A 21,642-nucleotide genomic window follows, 5' to 3' on the forward strand; every position below is an offset into this window, starting at 1 on the left:
CATGGTATGTTTGATTTAGCCCTCTTTCACAAATACTGTATACACTGTCTCACCTGGTCAAATTTCTTCTGCTTCTTCTCCAGGTTAGACACGATCTGCCGGAGGTGGTCCTGGTCTACCAGCAGGTCATCCAACTCCTGCTGGAGACGTGTCTTGGTCTTGTCTAGCTTCTCGTACGCAGCACACCTTTCCTCAAAGCGCTGGTTGACCCCCTCCAGGTCCCTCTGGAGCCTCTTCTTTCCCTCCTCAGCACTCTCCAGGCAGCCGGCCTCCTGCTCTGCCTTCTTCTTCATATCAGCAAGCTATAGGGGAAAAGGCACTGAGACTTAAAAGCTTTGATTTTATTTTGTGCTCCATAAGCTGTGCTGGACCAGGAGTCAGCATACAGTAAGTTTCTTGGCTATCTATTAGTGTGAACATTACTGGAATCTCTGTGCAGGTCAACAAGATAAGCTGCTAACACCAAAATATAATCCTGAGAGAAATGCTTGTTCATCTTTTTACCTGAGACTGTACAGTGAAAAGCTGTTTCTCTACATTCTTCTTAGCTTCCTCCTCCTCTTCCAGCTGCTCTCTCAGGCTATTCTGGTCATCCTCCAGCTGGCGCAGACGTGTGCCAAGTGACAGCTTTTGGCGTGTCTCCTCCTGGAGTAGTTCCTGTTGCAAATACAAAAAAGATCTGAATATTAATAAATGTAATAAAATGACAGCAAGATGAGGTTGTTGACACAGTCTAAGGATTGACATGACTACATCCTGAATTGTTGTCTCAAGGATTCTTTGTACCAGGGTGGAAGAAAGCATCTCAAGGAAAGATGCATCTTATAAAATAAGCTTGAGTGTGATCTAAGTGCAGGATCTAACAGCTTTGTTTGGTGAAAGTGTACCTGAACATCCTGGAGCTGGGACTCCACTGCAGAGCAGTCCTTGGCTGCCTTGATGGACTTGCCCTCCACCTCACTCAGCATGCCGTTGACGTTATCCAGCTCAGCCTAGCGGGAAGACGTAAGGAGAGAAAAGGAACCCATTAGTCTTTACTGTGGATAGATATAAACACATTTGGTTTACATAAAAAGGTCAAGTAATGTCTCTACATGGAAAAAAAATATTGCATTTTTATTTTTGGAATATATTATTGAAAATATTTATTATTTATTTTTATTTTAGGCAGAGAACAGGTGTCATCACTTAGAAAATAGCGATATGCATTAAAAAACAACAACATTGACACTTTAGAAACAACACCACTGATTAAACCTTTCTGAGAGTCATACCTGCATCTTGGCCACCCTCTCAGCCAGCTCCACCTTCTGGCGTTCACTCTCTGCATGTTTGACCTGTAGCTCCTGGACCTGGGCTTCAGCCTTCTTCCTCCGATGCTCAGATTCTCCCTTACCCTGCATCAGTGTCTGCAGCTCAATGGCCAGCTCATTCCTCTCAGACTCCAGAGCCTGCTTGGCTTTGTCCACTGACACTTTGTTCTGCAGGGAGGGAGAAGCCATATAATGAAGGTCTGTTTATAAATGACTGAGTACACATTAAAGGGGAATTTAAAAACCTGCATTTGGATGATGGGAGTTGAAATCTTAAATTACCCTCTTGGCCTGCTCCAGCTGCTCATTGAGCTCATCGAAGGCCTGGCCGTGTTTCTGTCTCATCTCAGCCACCTGGTGCTCGTGGACTTTAGCTTCGTCTTCCAGAGTCTTCTTCAGCTGAGCCACCTCTGTCTCACGCTTCGTCCTGAGAGGGAAGAGCAGACATAAATCAGCTTGCTTGTTTTAAGATGTGTAATGGCATTCAACTGGTATAAGGATTTGTCCGCAATGACATCTAAGGTGATACACTACATGAACAAAAGTGTTGGGCCACCTTCAGATTACACTTGCAGGAGCTTTTATGACATCCCATTCTAAATCCATAGGCATCAATATGGAGTTGGTCCCCCTTTGCAGCTAAAACAGTTTCCATTTGTAAAGGCAGACTGCATGGCTAGGTGCTTGATTTTATACACCTGTGGCAAGGGGACTGAATGAAACACCTGAATTAAATGATTAAGAAGTGTGGCCCAATACTTTTGTCCACATTTAGGTAGACACATCTGATCAAGGCAGTTCTAGCTGAATCTCCACCTGAGTTCCTGCTGAGCAGCGGTGGAGTCCAGAGTGTCTTCCAGCTCTGTCTTTAGGGCCTCCAGCTCTTCTCCAAGGTCCCTGCGGTGTTTCTCAGCCTTGGCACGGGCCTGTCTCTCCAGGTCCAAGTCCTCCTGCAGCTCAGAGAGCTGAGCCTCCATCTCACGGATCTTTTTCTGGGCCAGGTTCTTCTGGGCTGCCTCCTCTTCAATCCTGAAGGCAGAAAAAAAATTAAAAATAAGGGACGTTACCCATACCCCAGTATAGAAATGATCTTAACCATGAAGAGGGGAGTCGAACTCCAAAAGACAGAATCCATCAAAACTATAAAACCAACAATAATTCACCTGCATAAGGTATACTTGTATTCCAGAAGATATCAGTGGGATTTTGATAAAAAGCAGATTCCTACTATTGACAGAGGATTTGAGCACAGAGTAACACCAGCAAAGGGACGACTATCTTTGAACTTCCAAATCTTAAGGGTTCATGTGAGTGCGTATTACACACACCTGGCCAGGGCTGCCTGGAGTTCCTCCTCCTTCTTGGCCAGCTGGGCGCGGAGCTCAGCAATCTGGGCCTGCAGCTCAGCGATCTGGTCATGGAGCTCAGTAGAGTCGCCCTCCAGCTTGCGCCTGTTCTTCTCCAGCTCCTGGCGCTGCTTCTCCTCTCTACGTAGGCGGTCTGAGAGAAGAAACAGCAAGAAACAACAGATAAGAAACAATGGATAAGGATATTGTTGAGACTCAGCTAGCATCTGCAGCATGTTCAATGCAGCACCAGTGAGATTAATAACTAATGGTGATCATGGAGGTTGTATGAGGTGAGTCTGCATTGTGTGCTCTTCACCTACCTTCCAAGTCAGAGATCATGGCCTCGTGTTTGGTCTTGAGCTTCTGCAGACTCTTGGACTTTTCCTCTTCCTCTGCAAGGTTGGTGGTGAACTCAGAGATCCTCTCCTCCATCAGCTTCTTCTCCTGTTTGCACAAACAAGATAAAGCATTCAAGTATAAGAGCACACATGTACTTGATACAGGTTGTCAGAAGACCTGTATCAAAACCAGAAGAGAAATAAATGAGGGAGTATCCGTATCAGACATACTGATACTCCTGAGGAAAAAAAAAAAACAGCAAAAAGACACTGACAGTCTTTCTTTTCATCAAGTTAAAAACACACACACTGGGTCACTGTACTTCACACCTTTAGTTCAGTTCATCCCAACCTTGTTGAGTTTGTTGTTCTGGTCATCTAGCACCATAACATCGTCTTCGACCTTCTTCATCTTGGCCTCCAAGGTGACCTTCTCCAGCTGGAGTCTCTGTCTGGCAGCCTCCTCCTCATCCAGCTGCTGCTCCAAGTCCTGTATGCAGACAGAGGAAAGGAGGATGTCAAGGATGTGCAAAACAGGACATACATATAGGTTTATCAATCTTAGGCCTGGCATTGACTGAGGGTCATGTGACTTATTTTTATGTACCCTAATGTTACTGACTACAGAGAGAGTATGAAGTTCTTGAGAGAACCACGGGTTCTGCCTTTCTACTCACTGTGATATTCTGCTGCATCTTCTTTTTCTCAGACATCAGATGAGTGGCGCGTTCTTCCTCTTCCTCCACACGGGCCTCCAGGTCATGGAGGATCTCCTCCAGCTCCTGCTTCTTGGCAGCCAGACGGGCTCTCATCTCCTCAGCCTCAGCACACAGCTCTGTTTCTGCCTGAAGCTGCTCCTGCAGGGCTAGTTTCTCAGCATTCAGCTGAGGAGAGCAAGACAGTTAATACAGTGCATACCTGAAAACTTTGATCAAAATGTTAAGCATTATATATTCCAGCACTTGACCATAGAACTTAGTAATTAGTAATATTATCTAATATTATCTACAACTTTATTCAACATCCACCAGCAGATGGTATCTGCAATTCTAAAATACAGCTATAACAAATTTTTCCTATGGAGCAACAAATGACACAAACATTCAATGCAGAATGTCTTTGTTTACCTGCTGCTGTTTGACCTCCATCTCCTGGAGCTGCTGCTCAGCGTGCTGTTGCTTCTCCTTCACCTTACTCAGCTCCATGTCCTTGGCCTGCATCTCCTCTTCCTGCCTGCTCACCTGGAGCAGGGGCTTCACCTGGGGACAAAGAGGGAGCACAGAGAGAGAAGAACAGGTTGAACAGACCAGTATATGGGAATGTGGACCAAGAAGAAAACCATATCCACACTGAAAAAGCATATGGCTAAGATGCTGCAAGAGGAGGAAGGCTGATTTTACCTTGGTGAAGAGTCTCCACCACTGCCAGTTCCTGAGTTTGAGGTAGGCAGCACAGTTCCTCTGGATCACTTTCATAGCAGTCAGCTGCTGCTGCCGCTTGGCAAAGGCCCTGCAAAGCAATATTGACCATACATTCAGACTGCTTTCACAACATACTAGTGACCTGGGAAACGCACAGATAGACTGCCAATGTTAAAGTAAGGTGGCATAATTCCAACATCACTGTATATCAAAAGCTTAATATTATTAAATAATAGTGAGTAATTATGAAACACAAGTTTGTTGTCTGCACAAATGAGCAGAAATCGATAACATATCTACATAAAAACATTTTCTCCATCTTCTCCTGATGCTAATTTTGTCCGTATTAAAGGGTTCAGAGTAAGTTGACTCTGCAAAACAACTTTGACCAAGATCAGGCTTGAGAACTAGGTTAAGTGCTGCTCTAGCTGATGTGAGCTCAGAGCTTAATCTGTCTCACATTTTGTTTGGACTACTGTGTGTGTGTGTTTGTTTTGTTTTGTTTTTTACCTTTACCATTTCTTACCATTTATAAATCTCTCTGCTTTTAGTGATTATTACAATGCATTGGCTCTTTGCCTCTCTGGCTCATGACTCCTTGAAATGAAGCCATGCTTACTTGCAACTTCCTTTTTTCCATTTTTCAGTTTGTTTAATTAATTTTTGGAGAAGATGTCGATGCAGAAAATAATTCAGCATTTCACATGATAATTAAAAAAAGGAACAACGCAATTTTGACAGACACCATGCCGGTATCTTGCAATATAGAGCTGATTCTTCAAAACAAATAAAATGGACATTATTCATCAAATAATTTTGTGAGTATCTATTAAGCTGGATGCTGGATTCTAAGGTCTCCTCTTACTTGCGGGCCACGTAGCCTCTGCACCAGGCCTGGAAGCTGATGATGACGTCGGTGATCTTCATGTCCCTTTCCTCCTCCAGGTGAGCGAGGACTCCAGCCCTGAAGAAAACTTTGCTCTGGCCAATTCGGTACAGGTTTGGATCGAGCTCCAGGCTTTTGATCTGACAGGACCAGAAGCACATATTGTGATTTATTTGTATTCAGTCCTAACAGTATCTTCCAGGACATAGTAGGAATGGGCAGACCCTTACCATGAGCACACACGCCTGTTTGCCATCCATGAAGCCCTTGGGGATTGCATTGGGAGTGAGGATCTCATACCTGAGAGTGAGACAGATGTTTGGATTATGTTTCCCCCTGTACTCACAAAAGCATGCACTCATACCAGCTTGACAACAAGACTTAGTGGGAAATGTGTGCCTATAACTTTGCTGTATTACCTCTGTCTGAACTCCTGGAAAACGATGCGGTTGGGGAAGCCCTGTCTGCAGATACGGATGCCCTCCAAAACACCATTACACCTCAGCTGGTCCAGAACCAGGTGGGGGTCCAGTTTACCAGCCTGGGAGAGGGGGGTGGGGGGTGGGATTAGAAGTGTGTACATGTTTATTAGTGGTGTCGCTTGGCAAAGATGAATGACAATGCCAAAAATGTTGCATTTTGATATGTATCACACGACTGGTTTAAGTTTAGGGTGGTCTACTGGATATAGGAGGTGTTGTAGGTGATGTACCTTACTCATAGTTCCCCCACTGAAGCCACATATACCCAGGCTCTTGATAAACAAACATTGCTAGTCTGTCATAATATTGACCATGAGTGTAGCTGTCTTTCAGACATGTTAAATGCAAAAAATATACAGCTTTACTACCAAGAGGCATAAACAGATTAGTTACATTTCTAGTGTCAGCTGTAGGCAAGGTCAAATTTAAGTTTACTTAGAGTTCTTCATTGCCGTTACAATCTCAAAGGCTTTTACAGGGCAAACGTTTTTAGAAAACAGGCTTAATGAACCCAAATGGATAATGTTTATCTACAATCTAATCTGCTCCTTAGCACAGATGACAAAATTTCCCTAGTACCTTTTTCTCGTGGTTGGGAATGATGCAGCGGACAAAGTTGGGGTTTGTGTTCCTCAAAGTGGCCATGAGCTTGGAGAGCTGCTCTTTGTAAAGCTGGCCAACTGTGCGGAACATGCCTTTACGGGTCTTAAAGGCACCGGGCATCTCCGACATGCCAGCCACCTTATCCAGACCCACAATGCGGTCCACTGAAACAGGGAACAAACAGAATAAAAAGTCGGTTACTTTAAGTTCATCTATTTACTGTTTATCTTGGCAAACTCAAATAAAATGCATGTCACAGGGAAGAGAGAATGACCACCGTCTCCCTGTTTCCTCTTGGTAAACACACACCAGGAGAGACGGGGTGGATGACGTTCAGAAAACCACAACCAGTGAAATACCACACAAACACTGAGTGAATGCAAAGGGGAGGGAAACACAAATAAGGAGGGGGATGAGAAAGGGGAGTCACAAAATGCCAGTGAAGCGTGGGGAGATGAGTCACACCATTATGAGAAAAATTCAGTGCAGTGAGTGTGGGGGCTTTGTATGCCAACTCTTAAAACTACCGATTCGCACCTCTTTTGAGTGAAAACTATGTGTGATGAATTATTAAAATGTGTGTGTGTCAAGGAGAGTGACAAACTTTGGCAGTTGCAGTGGGCATGTTTTATTGTGATGACAAAACCAAACCCATGCAGTATATACCCATTGCTGCAGTACCCATGACCAACACCAGGAGTCCCAAATCACACTATTACACAGAGGGAGAGAAGGAGAGTTCGATGAAAAGAGCAACAAGTGGTTAGGAGACTACGAGACATGTCTTCACTGCACAAAGAGCTGAGGAAGAACAATTAAAGCCACAGAAAAATCTCACAAATGTTTGCTGACACTGTCAAAAACAGCATAGGATCAAACTAAGACTAAAGGTTTGATCATTTGGGAAAAGGCAACGGACAGTTCAAAAATTCGATGACGGAAATATCCATGTGAAAAGATGTGAAAGACATCCGGAGTGAAAGGGAAAGACTGAAAAAAAAAGGAAAAAGAAACCTGGTCACCTGAGTCTGAGTGTAGAATAGGAAAACGTTGATAAAAATAGGCTCTCTGACAACTCTGTACCTCTGAGACCCAGTAAAAGAATGGAAAAAAATAAGAATGACAGACAAAATGGGGACATACAGAGGAAGAAATGGATGGAAACCAACAGATGGGAAGTAAAAGGGGTAAAAACAAAGGTCCAGACACCAGACAATAAGTATGAGAAACAGAGAAAGAAGGCAACATGAAATGCAAAAACAGGAAAAGACCCTTACAAGATAACAATTCCCATTGCACACAGACACCACTCTTGATTAAGAAATAATTTCAGGTTTTGCTATAATGAATAATTTAACTGAACTCACCATCCTTCCAAAGCTCAGAGACAAACTTGTCAGTGGACTGGTTGAGCAGTGTGGCCACGTTGTCATTCAGCGGGTCCATGTTCTTCATCAGCCACTCGTCTGCCTTGTAATCAACCTGAGGGACAGATTTAAAAATATTAAAACAACATTTTTAGTCTCCAATTAAGACTTTGCAAAAAAAAAAACAAAAAAACTGAGGGACACCACTGGACCAGCCAATCTAGGCAAAGAAAACCTCAGTACAAACCTAAAATGGGTCTGATTTATGACACCATACTGAAATAGGTCTAATTACACCACAGGTGCAGGACATGCCCATGCATACATAAAAGTAGAGCAAGCAGCCAATGAGAATGCGTCTTTACACACTCTCTGTGTGTGTTTACCTTGCCAGCGTAATGCATGATGCAGAAGTCGGCCTCATCCTTCAGTTTCTTGGGCTTATGGAACTTTGGGTGGGTGCCCTGCTCCTGGACCACCTTCTCCACAAAACTCTTGTCTGTGGCCTTGGGAAACCAGCACTCCTCATCCAACAGAGCCAGAATACCAGGGGGACTGGCCTGGACACAGAGGAATAGAGCAGTGGTACATAAACAAGAGAACTGGGGCTCTGATGCATTATACACAGTGGATTGGAAGGATAAAGTCAGTAAACACCAATAAAAAAAAAAGCACATTGTTGCACATACTGAGGAAGGGATGTTTGTTCAAATGATGATATGAGAGCTGAGGAGATCAACTAAGTTTACGAGCTCACCGGTTTCTCGATGAGGTCGATGCAGGGCTGCAGGTCGAGGCCGAAATCGATGAAGCTCCACTCGATGCCCTCCCTCTGGTACTCCTCCTGCTCCAGGATGAACATGGTGTGGTTGAACAGCTGCTGCAGCTTCTCGTTGGTGTAGTTGATGCACAGCTGCTCAAACGAGTTCAGCTGGAAAGAGAGAAGACAGAAATGACGATGAGCACAAAACAGTAAAATGTATGTTTGTGTGTATTCGCTGTGCTGTGTGAGATGCTCTACACTACAGCGAGGCAGGCACCAACAGTTTGCCTCCCTTGTTTACCTCAAAGATCTCAAAGCCAGCGATATCTAGGATGCCAATGAAGGAGGCTCCCTGTCTCTTGGTCTTGTCCAGGGCCTTGTTGATCCTCATGACCAGCCAGCGGAACATCCTCTCATACGTGGCCTTGGCCAGGGCCTCCACAGCAAACTCTGCCTGCTCTTGGGTCTGGGCCTTCTGGACGTAGTCTCGACCCACCTTGATCCTGGGTGACAGGATGGCCCTGGTGAAGTCTGTCACGTTCATGCCCATCAGGTGGCACACCTTCTGAGCAGCTGTTGCAGAGAAAGCAGGAGAAACGGAGGGGGGGTGATGAGGGAATTTGGAAGGTAGAAGGATAAACAGAGAACGGCAAAGTGCAAGTGGAAACAGAGATATAAGATGAAGTACTCATTACTCAGAGGAAAAGGTTTGGGTAGAGTGTTGACCACCATACAGGCTGACAGCCAACAGAGCACTTTGTGTGTGCAGAGGGATAAAGTCTGTCCTACCTGTGTTGTCTGGCATGGAGGCCTGATCTGTGTGGCGCTCCTTCTTGAAGGTAATGTTTCCTAGCTGCAGCACAGATGACACCACCTTCAGCATACCTGCACAAAGACAGAAACCACCATTATCACAGACAACAACTACACAAAAGTCCTACTAAAGGAATCAGAGAAAAAAGCATGACTTTAGAATATAAATTTGAAAATAATGTGTCGTGTCTCTCACCAATTTGTTCGTCCTCAGGGATAGACATGATCCTCATGGCCTCCAAGGTCTCTGTAAAAAGATCCTTGTCCTGCTGCCCAGGAATGGTGAGGTTCCCATTGGACAGGAAACGGTAGTTGTTGTAGTTCTCCAGGCAGAGTTCAGCTGAGGGTGAGACGGACAGAAAGGAAAGCACAACAGTGAGAGGCAGAATAAGATAAAAAAAAAAAGGGCAAAAAGGGATGTTAGAAAACTATAAAGGAAGGAATTCTTAAAAGGCTTCACAGTTAAATAGTAATCATCACCACTCAGGGGGAATTCATGCTCTAACTTTGAGAGTGTTACACAGACAGTTATGCAATAAGCTGCTTACAGCGCATTTTATCTCCAGCCCCTGTGAGCATGTAGTAGAAGACATGGAAGGTCCTCTCATCTTTGGCCTGGCGGATGGCACGGGATTTCTCCAGCAAGTCTAGTGGTCAGTCAGTCAGGGACAAGTTCTCTGATATTGGAGACAATTGCACAATTGACCTCACCAAGCCATTTCTGTGTAGCAGTGTGGCAGCAAGGCAATCTACAAGCTTCCACATCAAACTGGAATGGAGCTTGAAACTTGGTATTTTACCTCACAAAAGGAAAAGCAAAGGTGAAATCATTGTCTATGTTTTCAATTCAAAAAGACTAATTGACAATGACAAGATTCAATAAAGGATACAAGTTTCAATGTTGGCACCAACGATGTAACCGTTGACATCAAAGTTGATTCTGATGAATTTTCCCTTGAATAAGACAAAGCACAAATGAAAAAGTATGATGAGCAACCAAGTAGGAGAAAATTCGATTTTCAGAATTCCTTGAACACAAGAAGGAGCTTGATGTCTTACGAATCGCGAGGAGTTGTCATTTTTAACCGTCTTGGCATTTCCAAAGGCCTCAAGGATGGGATTAGCCTGCAGCAGCTGCTTCTCCAGCTCCCCCTGGTGGATATGAAGAAACAATATTGTAAAATATTAAGGCAAACACTTAAATCCTCACATCTGCCCACCAGCACTAGTGTGACTCCCATTATTCAGTTACGGGATGAGCCTCTTCATAATTTCTCAGAAAGGGGATCCAATCCAATGGGACCGTATTAATCACATGGGTGATTCACTGTTGTGCATTGTGAGAACCACTTTTAGTCATCTGCTATTAATTTACAAGAGCATCACTTCATTGTGAGAAACTCAATCAGCTATGTTCTTCACATAACAAACATGTTGACACAGTCGTATGCCTTAATAGTTTACACATGACGGACTTACTTTCATCAGGTGAAAAAAGTGACAGCATGCAACAAACAAAATTTGAAAAACAAGGAGGGATACCATCAACACATCACTCACTTTACACACATGAACACACACATTGCACCCAAGCATTTACCCACACATAGCATAATGTTAGTGCCCAAATATGCAAACACCAAAGACGCTGTGAACTTGAGTAACCCCTCACCTTTTACCCAGAACAGAATAACCCAATGCACTCATGCACAGGACAAATCACCCGGACCCGTGACGTCAGCATAAGTTGTCACTCTGTCAAAACTTGCTTACATTAAACAAGCTATTCTGTTTGTTTTTTTTAGTGAGCACCACCTGCATGTATGAAACTTGCAGTATAAACACATACATACATATCTCCTGGAAAAAATTAAAACTTCATGTATTTTCTTAAACTGCATTCCCCTCCACCTCTCTCCCACACACACACACACACACACACACACACACACACACACACACATATATACACACACACACAGACCTGGGAGCTACCCAGGCTCTCATAGAAAGGATTTTTGAACCACTGGCTGAAGACCACTTGAATCCATCCAAAATAAACATGGAGCAACACCAGCTAAACATCCATCAGCTGCCGTACTGATTTATGGATGCAGCCCATATGTTGAGGTTGTGGAATGAAAATAAGATAAGTCAAAGGTATCACCTTCTATGTCAAAGTCTGAAAGAGAAAAATATTGCTGTCAGAAGTCGATGGACTTTTTTCACTATGCTGCAAGAGTCTTGGGACTCATTTATCAAGTTTTTCAGGATGGTGGCCTCAAAGGTAGCACAGTTATCAAATTCATCACAAGCCAAAGGCAAAAATCGATCAAATGTTCCCTCTGAGACTCTTGATAAATGTAAAGCCTTGATAACCAATCATTTTGGTGTATTTTCAGGACACACACAAACAGGCCACGTAGCTTCAACAGGATATAAGTGTGTGTGTGTGTGTGTGTGTGTGTGTGTAATATACAGAGACCTGTATATTATGAACAGATAATTCATAGGATGTTGGGAGCAGAAATTCTGTAAACACAACACACACACACACACACACACAATCCAAGCAAAATTTCTTGTATAAATTCACACCGAAGACAGAAGCACACTCACACACACGTCTTGGCTCACAGGTGTGCACACAGATGTAGCGATATAAATCCTGAAAAATTCAGCCACACAGATATAAAAATAAGACTTAATCCCCAAATCTAGTGCCAAAGGCATAGAGCTACAGATGACAAATTACTCTAATCTGGCAACACCCCCCTCCCACCACCACTTAACCTACTGTTGTCTGGCTGAATTTTTCACAGAAGCAAATACGCCTGCCACACATCTGCAAGTAAACTTCCTGCCTACTTCCTATGGGCTGGTAAGTCATGGCACTTTTGACCCTGAATACCAAGTGACCCACCACAGAGCAAACTCCAGCAGCACAGGGGGACAGAGAGCAGCGAGAGAGAAGGAGGGAGGGGTGAGGGAGCGGAGGAGGAGGAGGGTGATGACAGCAGCGCGAGGGAGGGGAGAGGAAGAGTGGATGGAGGTAACTCACATGTGACAGGATCGAGCTGTTCTGTTGATGGGAAGAGAGAAATACAACAACCTCAAAAAAAGGGAATGATAGATGATGACGTGGTGTCATTGAGCCCAAATGTCAGCATCGATCATACGGCTGGCACGCCAGATGACACAGGGCATGTTTTCCACTGGAGCCTGACAAAATGCTTGACTAACACTAAGTTTTATTTCTGATGAGGACCTGCAGTAAAGTCAGCAAAATGGAATAAATCACAGATGAAGTAAGGGCTCTGGGCTACATAAAATATCCAAATAGTGCCAAGATATTACAGTTCAGCTGTTAAATCTGCCCTACTGTGTGTCTTTGTGCCTTCAGGGCTACTAATTTGATCACCAGCCTTTTTTTCCCCTACGGTAGCTGTGCCATAGAATAATTTGTTTCTCTTGTGGAAAATGATCTATCTGGGTACAACAATGTGATGATGAATTAATAATCGTGTAATGTTAAGTGCCAGTGGCACTGGTGTATTCTTACACAGAGACCACAAAACACCTAACACACGCACACAGAGACACAATCCAGTTACAAAACAAAAGTGGCTGATAAAGAGAGAACAGAGGAATAGGAAAGGGTTGTTCCTGCAAGATAAAAGCACAGGAGAAAAATAGGAAACATGTTTCACTTAAGAAAAGTGAGGTCAGGTGTATGAACAAAGGAGAAGGAGTGAAGTGAGAGACAAAGGGGAGGAATTGAAACCTAGAGATAAAAGGCGAGACTGGAAGAGGTAGAGGAATAAAGGAAGGAAGGGCTGTGCAGACAGGAGTCAGGACTGACCTGATCTTTCTTGGTTTTGTGAGAGGAGGCAACATGAGCCAGATACTGGATGACCTTCTTGGTGTTCTCTGTCTTACCAGCACCAGACTCTCCTCTGAATGAGGGAGACAAACAGAGAAAAATAAAGAGAGAAGACAATGAGAGGAAGATTAGGCGAGGGACAAAGCCAAAACTGTGACGGTCAAGAGCTGATAGTGACATGAAACAATGTCTTCACATGAACCTCATCACCATGGTGGCCATTTTGAACACAAAGTAGACTGACGTGTGTAAAACTAGCATTGATTACACATATAATTAAGGTCTGCACATGCCTGTATCTATTGATTATGAAATTAGCCTATGTCCACTGCGTTTGTCTATTGGTCTATTGTCCAATGTCTATTGGTTTCCAATGTATTTCAGAGGGAATCTTTGAAATCAGAAATGTTTATCTTAATGTGCATCTGTAAACAACAGTATGACAAAACTAAGTTGAATTTGCTCTTCCTCTTGCCCTTAGTGTTCAGAACGGCCGCCATATCAATAAGGTCAATAAATAATCAATAATGTTGCCTGTGTGGTGTCTAAAACTCACGTGCAGAGAATGGACTGGTCTTCACGGTCTGTGGAAAGACATGGAAAATGATGATTATGTAACTTTTGCAGAACACTGGTCAAGTTCGAGCATGCAAGTAAATATTGCAAGTAAGTAGCATTACAAGTGAGAGTTTTAGTTACATAGAGGCAAACTTTAACCCTATAAAAAGTTACAGCGTGCATGCGCTATCTCGAGTGCGCATACAGCTTTTGTCTCTACAGCAGGAAGTACAGTGGTCACAGACAGGAAATCAATATCCGGCTTCCTGTGACTGGAAAGGCTGCTGCCTGCCTTCAAACTAACTGGCTAATTACATATCGCCTGCTGTAATGTGGTCTGAGCACTTAACTGCAGCCAAATATGTAGAAAATAACTACTGACAAGAAGGAAATGAGTTTGAATGGTCTGCATGACAGATGACATGGAGGTCTGTACTTGAAGACAACGGGCGTGAGCGGGACCGATACGCAGCCACGACAACAGATACATCCTCCTCTATACCGTCACTAATGACCTTGTGCTCAGTGCTCAGTGCTAAGGTAATAACGAGATTCACACAAAACTGATCTTGACGATGACTTTTGCAGGTTTTGTTGACTTCTTTTTAAGCGATTTCTGCGGTTTATCCAGAATTAAAACAAATTTAAATCTTCACCCTATGTATGGAAAAAGAATTATAATTTGATAATATTTTGAAAATGATTATGCAGCAGAATCTGGAATAAAGTCAACATTTTTTTTCTCAATAATGGAGGACCCAGCAATGGAGACCACAACCACCCTTTTTAAAATACAACCCTACTTAGCTGGAATTGAGCGTCTGGCATTTTGCTACAGCCCGTGGAGGCAAGTTAATGATATGAAATATTCTCTGGTTGAGGAGCTAGGATTGGCTTTCGTTCCCTGCAGCTACTCGGGTCCCCAGAGCCCTCCATTTAAAAAGACCAAACTGCATATATAATCTATTCTCACTCTCCTCATTAAAATTTTTAGAGAAGGCAATGACAGGAATAACATGGCAATAATTTGTATGCATAAAACACATCCTCCAAGGAGTTTTATAATTTATAGCTCCGTGTGGTACCACTCAAGAGCACAGTAGCTTCACTGACAATAAAATCTTTAGAGAAACCCTATCACAGGCTAAAACAATGCTGGAAAGAATTCATCTGAAATCTAAAACAAATGTTAATTTTGAACAAGCGATTTCATTAACAATCCTGTTGAGATTGTAAGTCCTCTCCTGTTTTCATGACTGACTCAGCGTGATGGTTTTGTTGGGCACTTACCCTGCATCATGCTTCTGTAGGATGTGTCGGTGATGGCATAGATGTGGGGTGGCATCTCGTGCCTCTTCTTGCCCTTGTACATTTCGATAATCTCCTCTGAGTAGATGGGCAGGTTCTTGTAGGGATTTATGACCACACAGAAGAGGCCAGAGTATGTCTGCAAAGCACACAGAGGCTACATTTTATCCTGCGGTAGATTAATATGAAACAAGAAATGGGAGTGCATAAGATTATAGAGTGAAGGTAACTTACGAAGTATGCATCTCATGGGATTGTAAGAAGGCTGTTTAATAAATTTAGGGCAAATCCCAGGGATTATGTGAGAGTGCATATGAGATTTATATGTCAGTGTTTAGTGTAAGGCAGGGGTGTCAAACTGGTGCCATGGAGGGCCAAGAGGCTGCAGGTTTTCATTCCAACCAACAACTCCACCAGGTGATTTCACTGATTAGTCCCGCCTCTCTGTTTGGAGGTAGGGTGATCAGTGAAATCACCTGGTGGAGTTGTTGGTTGGAATGAAAACCTGCAGCCTCTTGGCCCTCCATGGCATGAGTTTGACACCCCTGGTGTAAGGTGAAGGGTCAGGATCATGGACTGGGACACAGTTCTTTTATAAAAGTAACTCTAGGGCTGTATCCGACTCACAATTTCTACAGTCGACTCAGGGTCGGCATGTCAATACGATGGTTTGATGATTTGTACACTCCCCTTATTGGTTAGGGTTAGCCATAAATCAGTTGTGGCTTAGATTAGGGAAAGACTGTAGAGAATGAATCTAAGTCAATTAGTTTGTTACGTTGCTTTCCTAGGAAAGGACAACTCCACAACTCTCTGGTTAATTAATCCAATTAATTGCTGGTTCTAAAAAGCATATAAAAAAGAATATTTTTCCATTCCCTATTGTAGTATATTCCCAGTGCATTTTTAAGAGTGCCTAGTGCTTATCTTATCTTCAACTTTAAGGGGGCAGCCCTGAATAACTATGAATTTCCTTATTAACTATAATTTTGTTTAACTCTGAGTTGGACACTCTGACATGAGTAAGTTACGCTCATCGTAACCAGACTTCCCCTTGCTCCCTAATATTAGCCTGAAAGTCTCTCCTGATCACTGAACTGGTCTCCTCCTCCTCCTCCGTTATGTAATCTCAACCCCACCCTACTTCTAGCTGATACTGACAAACAACCTTGATGATTTAAAACTGCACCTACTAGACAGTATATCTAAACTGTATCTCAGAGTTCAATGACGTCTTTATCGTTTCCCGAGCCCTCCATCAAAACCTCTCCCCCATTCCTTTCTTTTAACTCAACTAATTCCCCTACTCCCAACATCCAGATCTGTGAATCTGGTAAGACTCTTCTACTCCTCCCATGTTTTTGTCTTGTTCTCTGTGCTGCATTCCTGCGCTGCCCTTCCTAAAACTCTGTACCCTGGTCTGCCAGGCACTTCGCCCCTCATGCTTACAGACTCTCATCCCCAAGAGAGCGCAAATCTAAAGAATACATAGTCTGGAGGCACTCAACCCAACAACCAGGGCCTGAATACCCAAAGGAGCATGGGGTGGGGCTGAGGAGAGGGCATGTACGCTGTGTTGACAAGACCAGGTCAAAAACACAGAATAGCAGAGACCAAAATCATTCCCAGCCCAACATACTGGGCTAAATACCATTAATTATAGGGGCAGTAATAACAATTACAGCACGATTTACATTCCATATCCATCTCTGCCAGAAACTGGACTTTGAGGCCCAAACCCCCTTCCACACACACACACACACACACATCACTAACATCACTTCTCCCCCCTTCCCTTCATTCCTCCCTTGCTCTTTCCCCCCCATCTTTCCCTCTGGACAGCATTGTTCCCTGAAGCTTCCTGTTTACAACATAACTCCAAACACACACACAGAGAGAGCGAGCAAGAAAGACTAACAGAAGGAATTAAAACAGGCCGAGAGGAAGAGGGTGAAGGAAAGAGCGCATACATACCAAGCATATGCAAAAACACTGCACACTTTATTTGCAGTGACAATTTGCACACAATGGGTTGTCTCAAACAATGGGGCCTATATGGTGATTAGGAGCTCGGACAGAGGGACAGATTGGTTTGGAGACGGGACGGGGTTGTTCTATGAGCCAATGGGGCTTTCATAACCACTCTGTCAGAGGGAAACGCCTTAGATAACATCACAGGGACAAAGTCACCACAATAATCTGATTTTAGGGGAGGAAACTAATGTAGTAGTTGTCAAGAGGGCATTTGAGAATAACAGTGTTAACAACATTGCTACTTGACATATACTCTTATGAAACACGATGGTGAGGGGTCAAATAATGCTGATCATGTGGAGTATGTGCCTTGGGCAAATTGACACAAAAATGAGATAATTTATCTTTCAGGCATGTTCACAAAGTGCACTTTTATTCTATATTCACTCTGCTTTTACAACAAGGAATGTAGCAACACTGTTATCAGATGAAATAATGATATAATTTAACTGAGTTTCTCTAAAACACAAGGCTTAAAGTCAAATGCATGCTGTTACTTCAATAAAAAAATCCAAAGAAAAAACAGAAAAGTCTTGGACAGAAACTGATATTAGGCCCATGCATATTGCTGCATTGACTTTCAGGAAGCAAGAGGTGTGCTGTTGTTGTGTGAGGATGATTGCGGCTGCTCCATACTCACGTAGATGAGGCCAGAGTAGTATCTCTCCTTCAGGTTGTGCAGCACGGAGGCCTCGTTCAGGCACGTAAGCTCGGCCATGTCCTCCACTTTGCTGAACTTGGGTGGGTTCATCTTCTGGATGTCATCCTTGTTGACCTTCACCTTCTTACCAGAGTCTGCCAGTTCCACCAGGCACTCATCGCCACGCTCCTCCTTCAAAGAGCCGGCCTCGAAGCCCAAACGCTCTGAAGGCACCCAGACCAGCTTCTTGGTGGCCCAGTCGGCCTGTGCCAGTGGGTTGTTGACCATGTTGCGGTCCACGTACAGGAACTTGTCTGCGTCCGACATGGTAGCTGTTTTGGAGGTGAAAAAAATGGACAGAGAAGACAGAGAGAAGGAGAGAGTATTTGTGGTTAGTGCTATGAAACTGAGAAACTGCAGACAGAGTTCAGAACCCTAAACTTCAAACCATTCACCAATCACGCTTATCCTTTAAACCAGATACCCAAACATGGTCCTCTGGGGCAAACAACATCAAATACAAAAGGGATTCATTCAGATTATGGTTATTCCAAAGGTTTTCTTTTACCAACATACTAAATTCAACTACTCTTGTGTTTCTCTGCATGTCATCAAAAATATTTAGTAGAGAAACAGCTGGTCTGTTTTCTCTCCAGCTTGTACAAAAAAAGTTTTGGAATGGATGTTTCTCTTGTTGCTTCACATGTAACCTCTGAGGAATGCAGAGGTCACTGCTGATGGGATGTACAACAGGCAGAGTGTGCTCAGGTTAGGTCAGCTCAACATAAAACACACCCGTGTCAAGTTAGGCCCCACGTTCCTCTTCTGCTAATGGCCAGCCATAATCAAATTTCCAGCTGTTTTTGCTCCGTTTACCAATGAGACCTCCTAACATGAAATGAGTCAAGTTGCTGTTAAAAACTCATATTTGTGGTAATGCACAACATGTGCTGACCATTTCATCTAAATACGTGGTTTAGGAAACAACTGTGTTGATTACATGCTTGGAGGACTGTCTTCAAACACTTTGTGCTTTTCAACATTGGGCTGCAAGGGACAATGAGCAGGTTGAGGTGGGAGGATCACGAGGAGGTCTGTCAAGCCTCCAAACTATAAAAACCTCTTTGCTGACAGAAGGGGTTCACAAGGACCGATCAGGACCCAGACATATGTTTGATATCAAAATCTGGCTGCAGAACTTTCCCATCAAAGATAAGCACACTGCCAGAGGTGAACAACATCTTGTACAGGCCTGAACGTGATGAGCGCTGGCTCCAGTTCACTGTACCTCACTGCTCATCAACAAAACCCTGGGGCGGGGTGTGGTTTAACCCATATAGAAGTTGACAAGACCAGTATAACCAGTATTGAAAGAGAGGAAGAAAGTGCGTTGCATAAGCTCGAGGTAAGTCACACAACCGGAGGGAGTGCCGAAGGACTCCAAGCAATTAGCCAAACATGCTGTGCTTTCACTGACTCTGGTGCCCCTGACTTTACCATCTCAATTATCATTCCTTCACAACAAGAGCATGACACCGTTTTCCCCATCACCACCAGGGTGTTTCACCTCCCTGAATGCTCCCTCACACTCCCAGGGGAAGCCCAGAGTTGCATCTACAGTGACTAGTACTGCCTTGTTTGCATACGCTCTGTTGCACATATGCAAACACTAAGAAAATCATGCAACTACAGGTCAGGTTCAGTCTGTTCTTCCACTAATCATCATGTTTGACATTAATTATTGGCTGGAAGCTTTTCATATCTCGCCATGAGAATAATTTGCAGTGGGAGGGCTTCACTGATGCCAAATTCTCATGGTTAGCTTACTAAAACAGCACTTGTACATGACAGTGCAGAAGAAATCTGCAAACCCATGCATTTCCTTTACTTATTACCTGGGTTTAATGTGACATCTAATCTTATATTCTGAAAGCTTAATGTATATCTTATACCCATGGAATTTCTAAAAATGTTTGGTGTACTATAAGTGTGTATGAACGCTTCATAATTTACTGTCTAGCTGTCTTGGGATGTGAACTGTGTTTTAAAGTCTTATAATTTTCCCGGACCCCAGGAATTCTAGTGGCTACTGAGGCATCAGCTAATTCAAATGAGAGCTCTGAATGATAGCTCAGACACTGTTCTTTCCAAATCTGACACCCCTAATTTTAATTTGGGTAACAGTGAAGTTATATCATTACCATGAGCTTTTTTTCCAACTTATTTGTTAAATTGTCAAACATCTCAAAAATGCCACTAACATGGCCCACACTTCATACACAAAATGGATTGCAGCTTGCAAAAAGCATGGATCAACTCCAAAAAAATAAAATTAAAAAAAAAAAAAAAAAAGGTGACAGGCCCTTGAGAGTAGCAGAGGTTAGTGCAATTCTAGCAGGGTCGAGTCTGGCCTGTTCGTTCCAGCACATTAACCTCGGTCTGGGAATAAGAAAGCAGGGAGAAGAACCGCTCTTCTCACGACCGGCGCCTCCCTCTGTGCTCTCAACACCATCAGGCCACTCTACAGCTGACTTCCATCACCCCCCGCCCCACACTCTCATCTCTGCTCTGATACTACCTCCCTCCTTCTGTGCATCTTGTAATAGTACTTGGGGCACCCAGCCCACAAATTAGTCCTCCTCCTCTCCTTCCCAGCTTGCTCCTTGCTCCCTCCTGTCCCTTCAGGCTTGACTTCATCCCGCCAGTCTCCCTCCCCTCTCCAGAATCCTGACCACCACCCCCCTCCCTCTGTTTATCCAGTCCTTCCAGGGTCGCATTCCTCCCATACTCACCCGTTATCAGGGAGAGCAAGCAAAGGAATTCCATAAATGTCTGTCCTTAGTTCACTGCGCCCCCCCCACCCCCCTCCGTCTTTCTCAGACACGGTTCCTCATTTTCCTTCCTGCTAAATCCTTCCAATTCCCATCACTTCAGCAGGTCAGATGTGCCTCAAGGGGTTGCTTGCAACAGTCAGGGTAAATCAGCATCACCTCACACCCATGACTGTACAGAACAGTGAAACCTGGGCTCTGTGTGAGTGCATGTGTTTCCATGGTCCCCGAGCGTTTACATGACCATTAAACCCACCAGTACATTTGGACTTGGCCCCATGCAGGGCTGAATATAAGCCACGACTGCATTCCCTGTTGCTCTGTTGTTTGGCAAAAATAAGCAATGAGGGAGAACAGGCTAAACACACCCAAAGCTTCTCTAGCGTTGATGTTTATCTGTTTTTTCGAGCTCTAGTCAACCTTCATGCTCTGGGTGTAAGGAGACATGTTGGCCTACATGGAAACAACCTCACAAACAAACACCTCTAACATACACCATCTGTTGCCTGGAGTACAGGGTTCAAGCATCATTACCCTGCACTGTTTGGCTAAGTCATTAATATCAATAATGTTAAACCAGAGACAATTTACAGGAGGCTGCAGATCCCAGATGTTCAGTGCTGCAGTACAGAAATACCCTGAGTGTTTATTTGTGAGCTGCTTACAAATAAATTACTTTATTTGTGGAAAAGAACATGCAGGTTGGTGCCAAGTATGAATTGCATGCTATGCTCTGTGTTGATGTCCTACTCACATGCCTTGACACAGATAAGTGTGACACACTTGAAAAGTCCCCACTCCCTCTCCTGAGATTAGCAGGAGGACTAAATTTATTCTAACATCTATTCTACTTTGACGAGCGTTGTTCTATATAAAGTTAAGCAGGAAAAAAGGGGATTTTTTTTTTTTTTTTACACCTGTAGGCCTTCCCATGTGAAACCTGAGAGTTACCTGACATTTGAGATGAAACTCTGTATTTTGACTCATCCGGCATCGTGTCCCCACCACCTCACCTTCCCTCCTATCCACAGGAATTCATGCAGACCTCTGCCT

The 21,642-nt window shown here is 43.7% G+C and overlaps 1 protein-coding gene across 2 annotated transcripts in view; it reads right to left on the bottom strand.

The window, feature by feature from the left end:
• The window catches only part of LOC115362905 (myosin-9-like), a 36,389-nt gene that overhangs the window by 7,004 nt on the left and 7,743 nt on the right, over positions 1-21,642 (bottom strand). The window contains exons 2-31 of one of the 2 annotated variants that reach the window (XM_030056891.1): positions 17,759-18,090; positions 15,067-15,223; positions 13,775-13,802; positions 13,198-13,291; positions 12,397-12,417; positions 10,395-10,487; positions 10,226-10,289; positions 9,884-9,982; positions 9,532-9,675; positions 9,312-9,407; positions 8,824-9,095; positions 8,517-8,690; positions 8,146-8,319; positions 7,760-7,874; positions 6,369-6,556; positions 5,727-5,848; positions 5,538-5,607; positions 5,287-5,447; positions 4,401-4,509; positions 4,128-4,259; positions 3,678-3,884; positions 3,353-3,490; positions 2,983-3,106; positions 2,642-2,813; positions 2,130-2,342; positions 1,596-1,740; positions 1,275-1,481; positions 888-992; positions 505-657; positions 54-302 (exon numbers count right to left, since the gene is read on the bottom strand). In XM_030056891.1, the coding sequence (XP_029912751.1) occupies positions 54-302; positions 505-657; positions 888-992; positions 1,275-1,481; positions 1,596-1,740; positions 2,130-2,342; positions 2,642-2,813; positions 2,983-3,106; positions 3,353-3,490; positions 3,678-3,884; positions 4,128-4,259; positions 4,401-4,509; positions 5,287-5,447; positions 5,538-5,607; positions 5,727-5,848; positions 6,369-6,556; positions 7,760-7,874; positions 8,146-8,319; positions 8,517-8,690; positions 8,824-9,095; positions 9,312-9,407; positions 9,532-9,675; positions 9,884-9,982; positions 10,226-10,289; positions 10,395-10,487; positions 12,397-12,417; positions 13,198-13,291; positions 13,775-13,802; positions 15,067-15,223; positions 17,759-18,085 (4,353 nt within the window). In that variant the 5' untranslated portion in view covers positions 18,086-18,090. The remainder of the gene's footprint in view (positions 1-53; positions 303-504; positions 658-887; positions 993-1,274; positions 1,482-1,595; positions 1,741-2,129; positions 2,343-2,641; positions 2,814-2,982; positions 3,107-3,352; positions 3,491-3,677; positions 3,885-4,127; positions 4,260-4,400; positions 4,510-5,286; positions 5,448-5,537; positions 5,608-5,726; positions 5,849-6,368; positions 6,557-7,759; positions 7,875-8,145; positions 8,320-8,516; positions 8,691-8,823; positions 9,096-9,311; positions 9,408-9,531; positions 9,676-9,883; positions 9,983-10,225; positions 10,290-10,394; positions 10,488-12,396; positions 12,418-13,197; positions 13,292-13,774; positions 13,803-15,066; positions 15,224-17,758; positions 18,091-21,642) is intronic. The other variant, XM_030056892.1, reaches the window with a different exon arrangement.

Source organism: Myripristis murdjan, chromosome 8 (assembly GCF_902150065.1).
Source record: "Myripristis murdjan chromosome 8, fMyrMur1.1, whole genome shotgun sequence".
Taxonomy (NCBI): domain Eukaryota; kingdom Metazoa; phylum Chordata; class Actinopteri; order Holocentriformes; family Holocentridae; genus Myripristis; species Myripristis murdjan.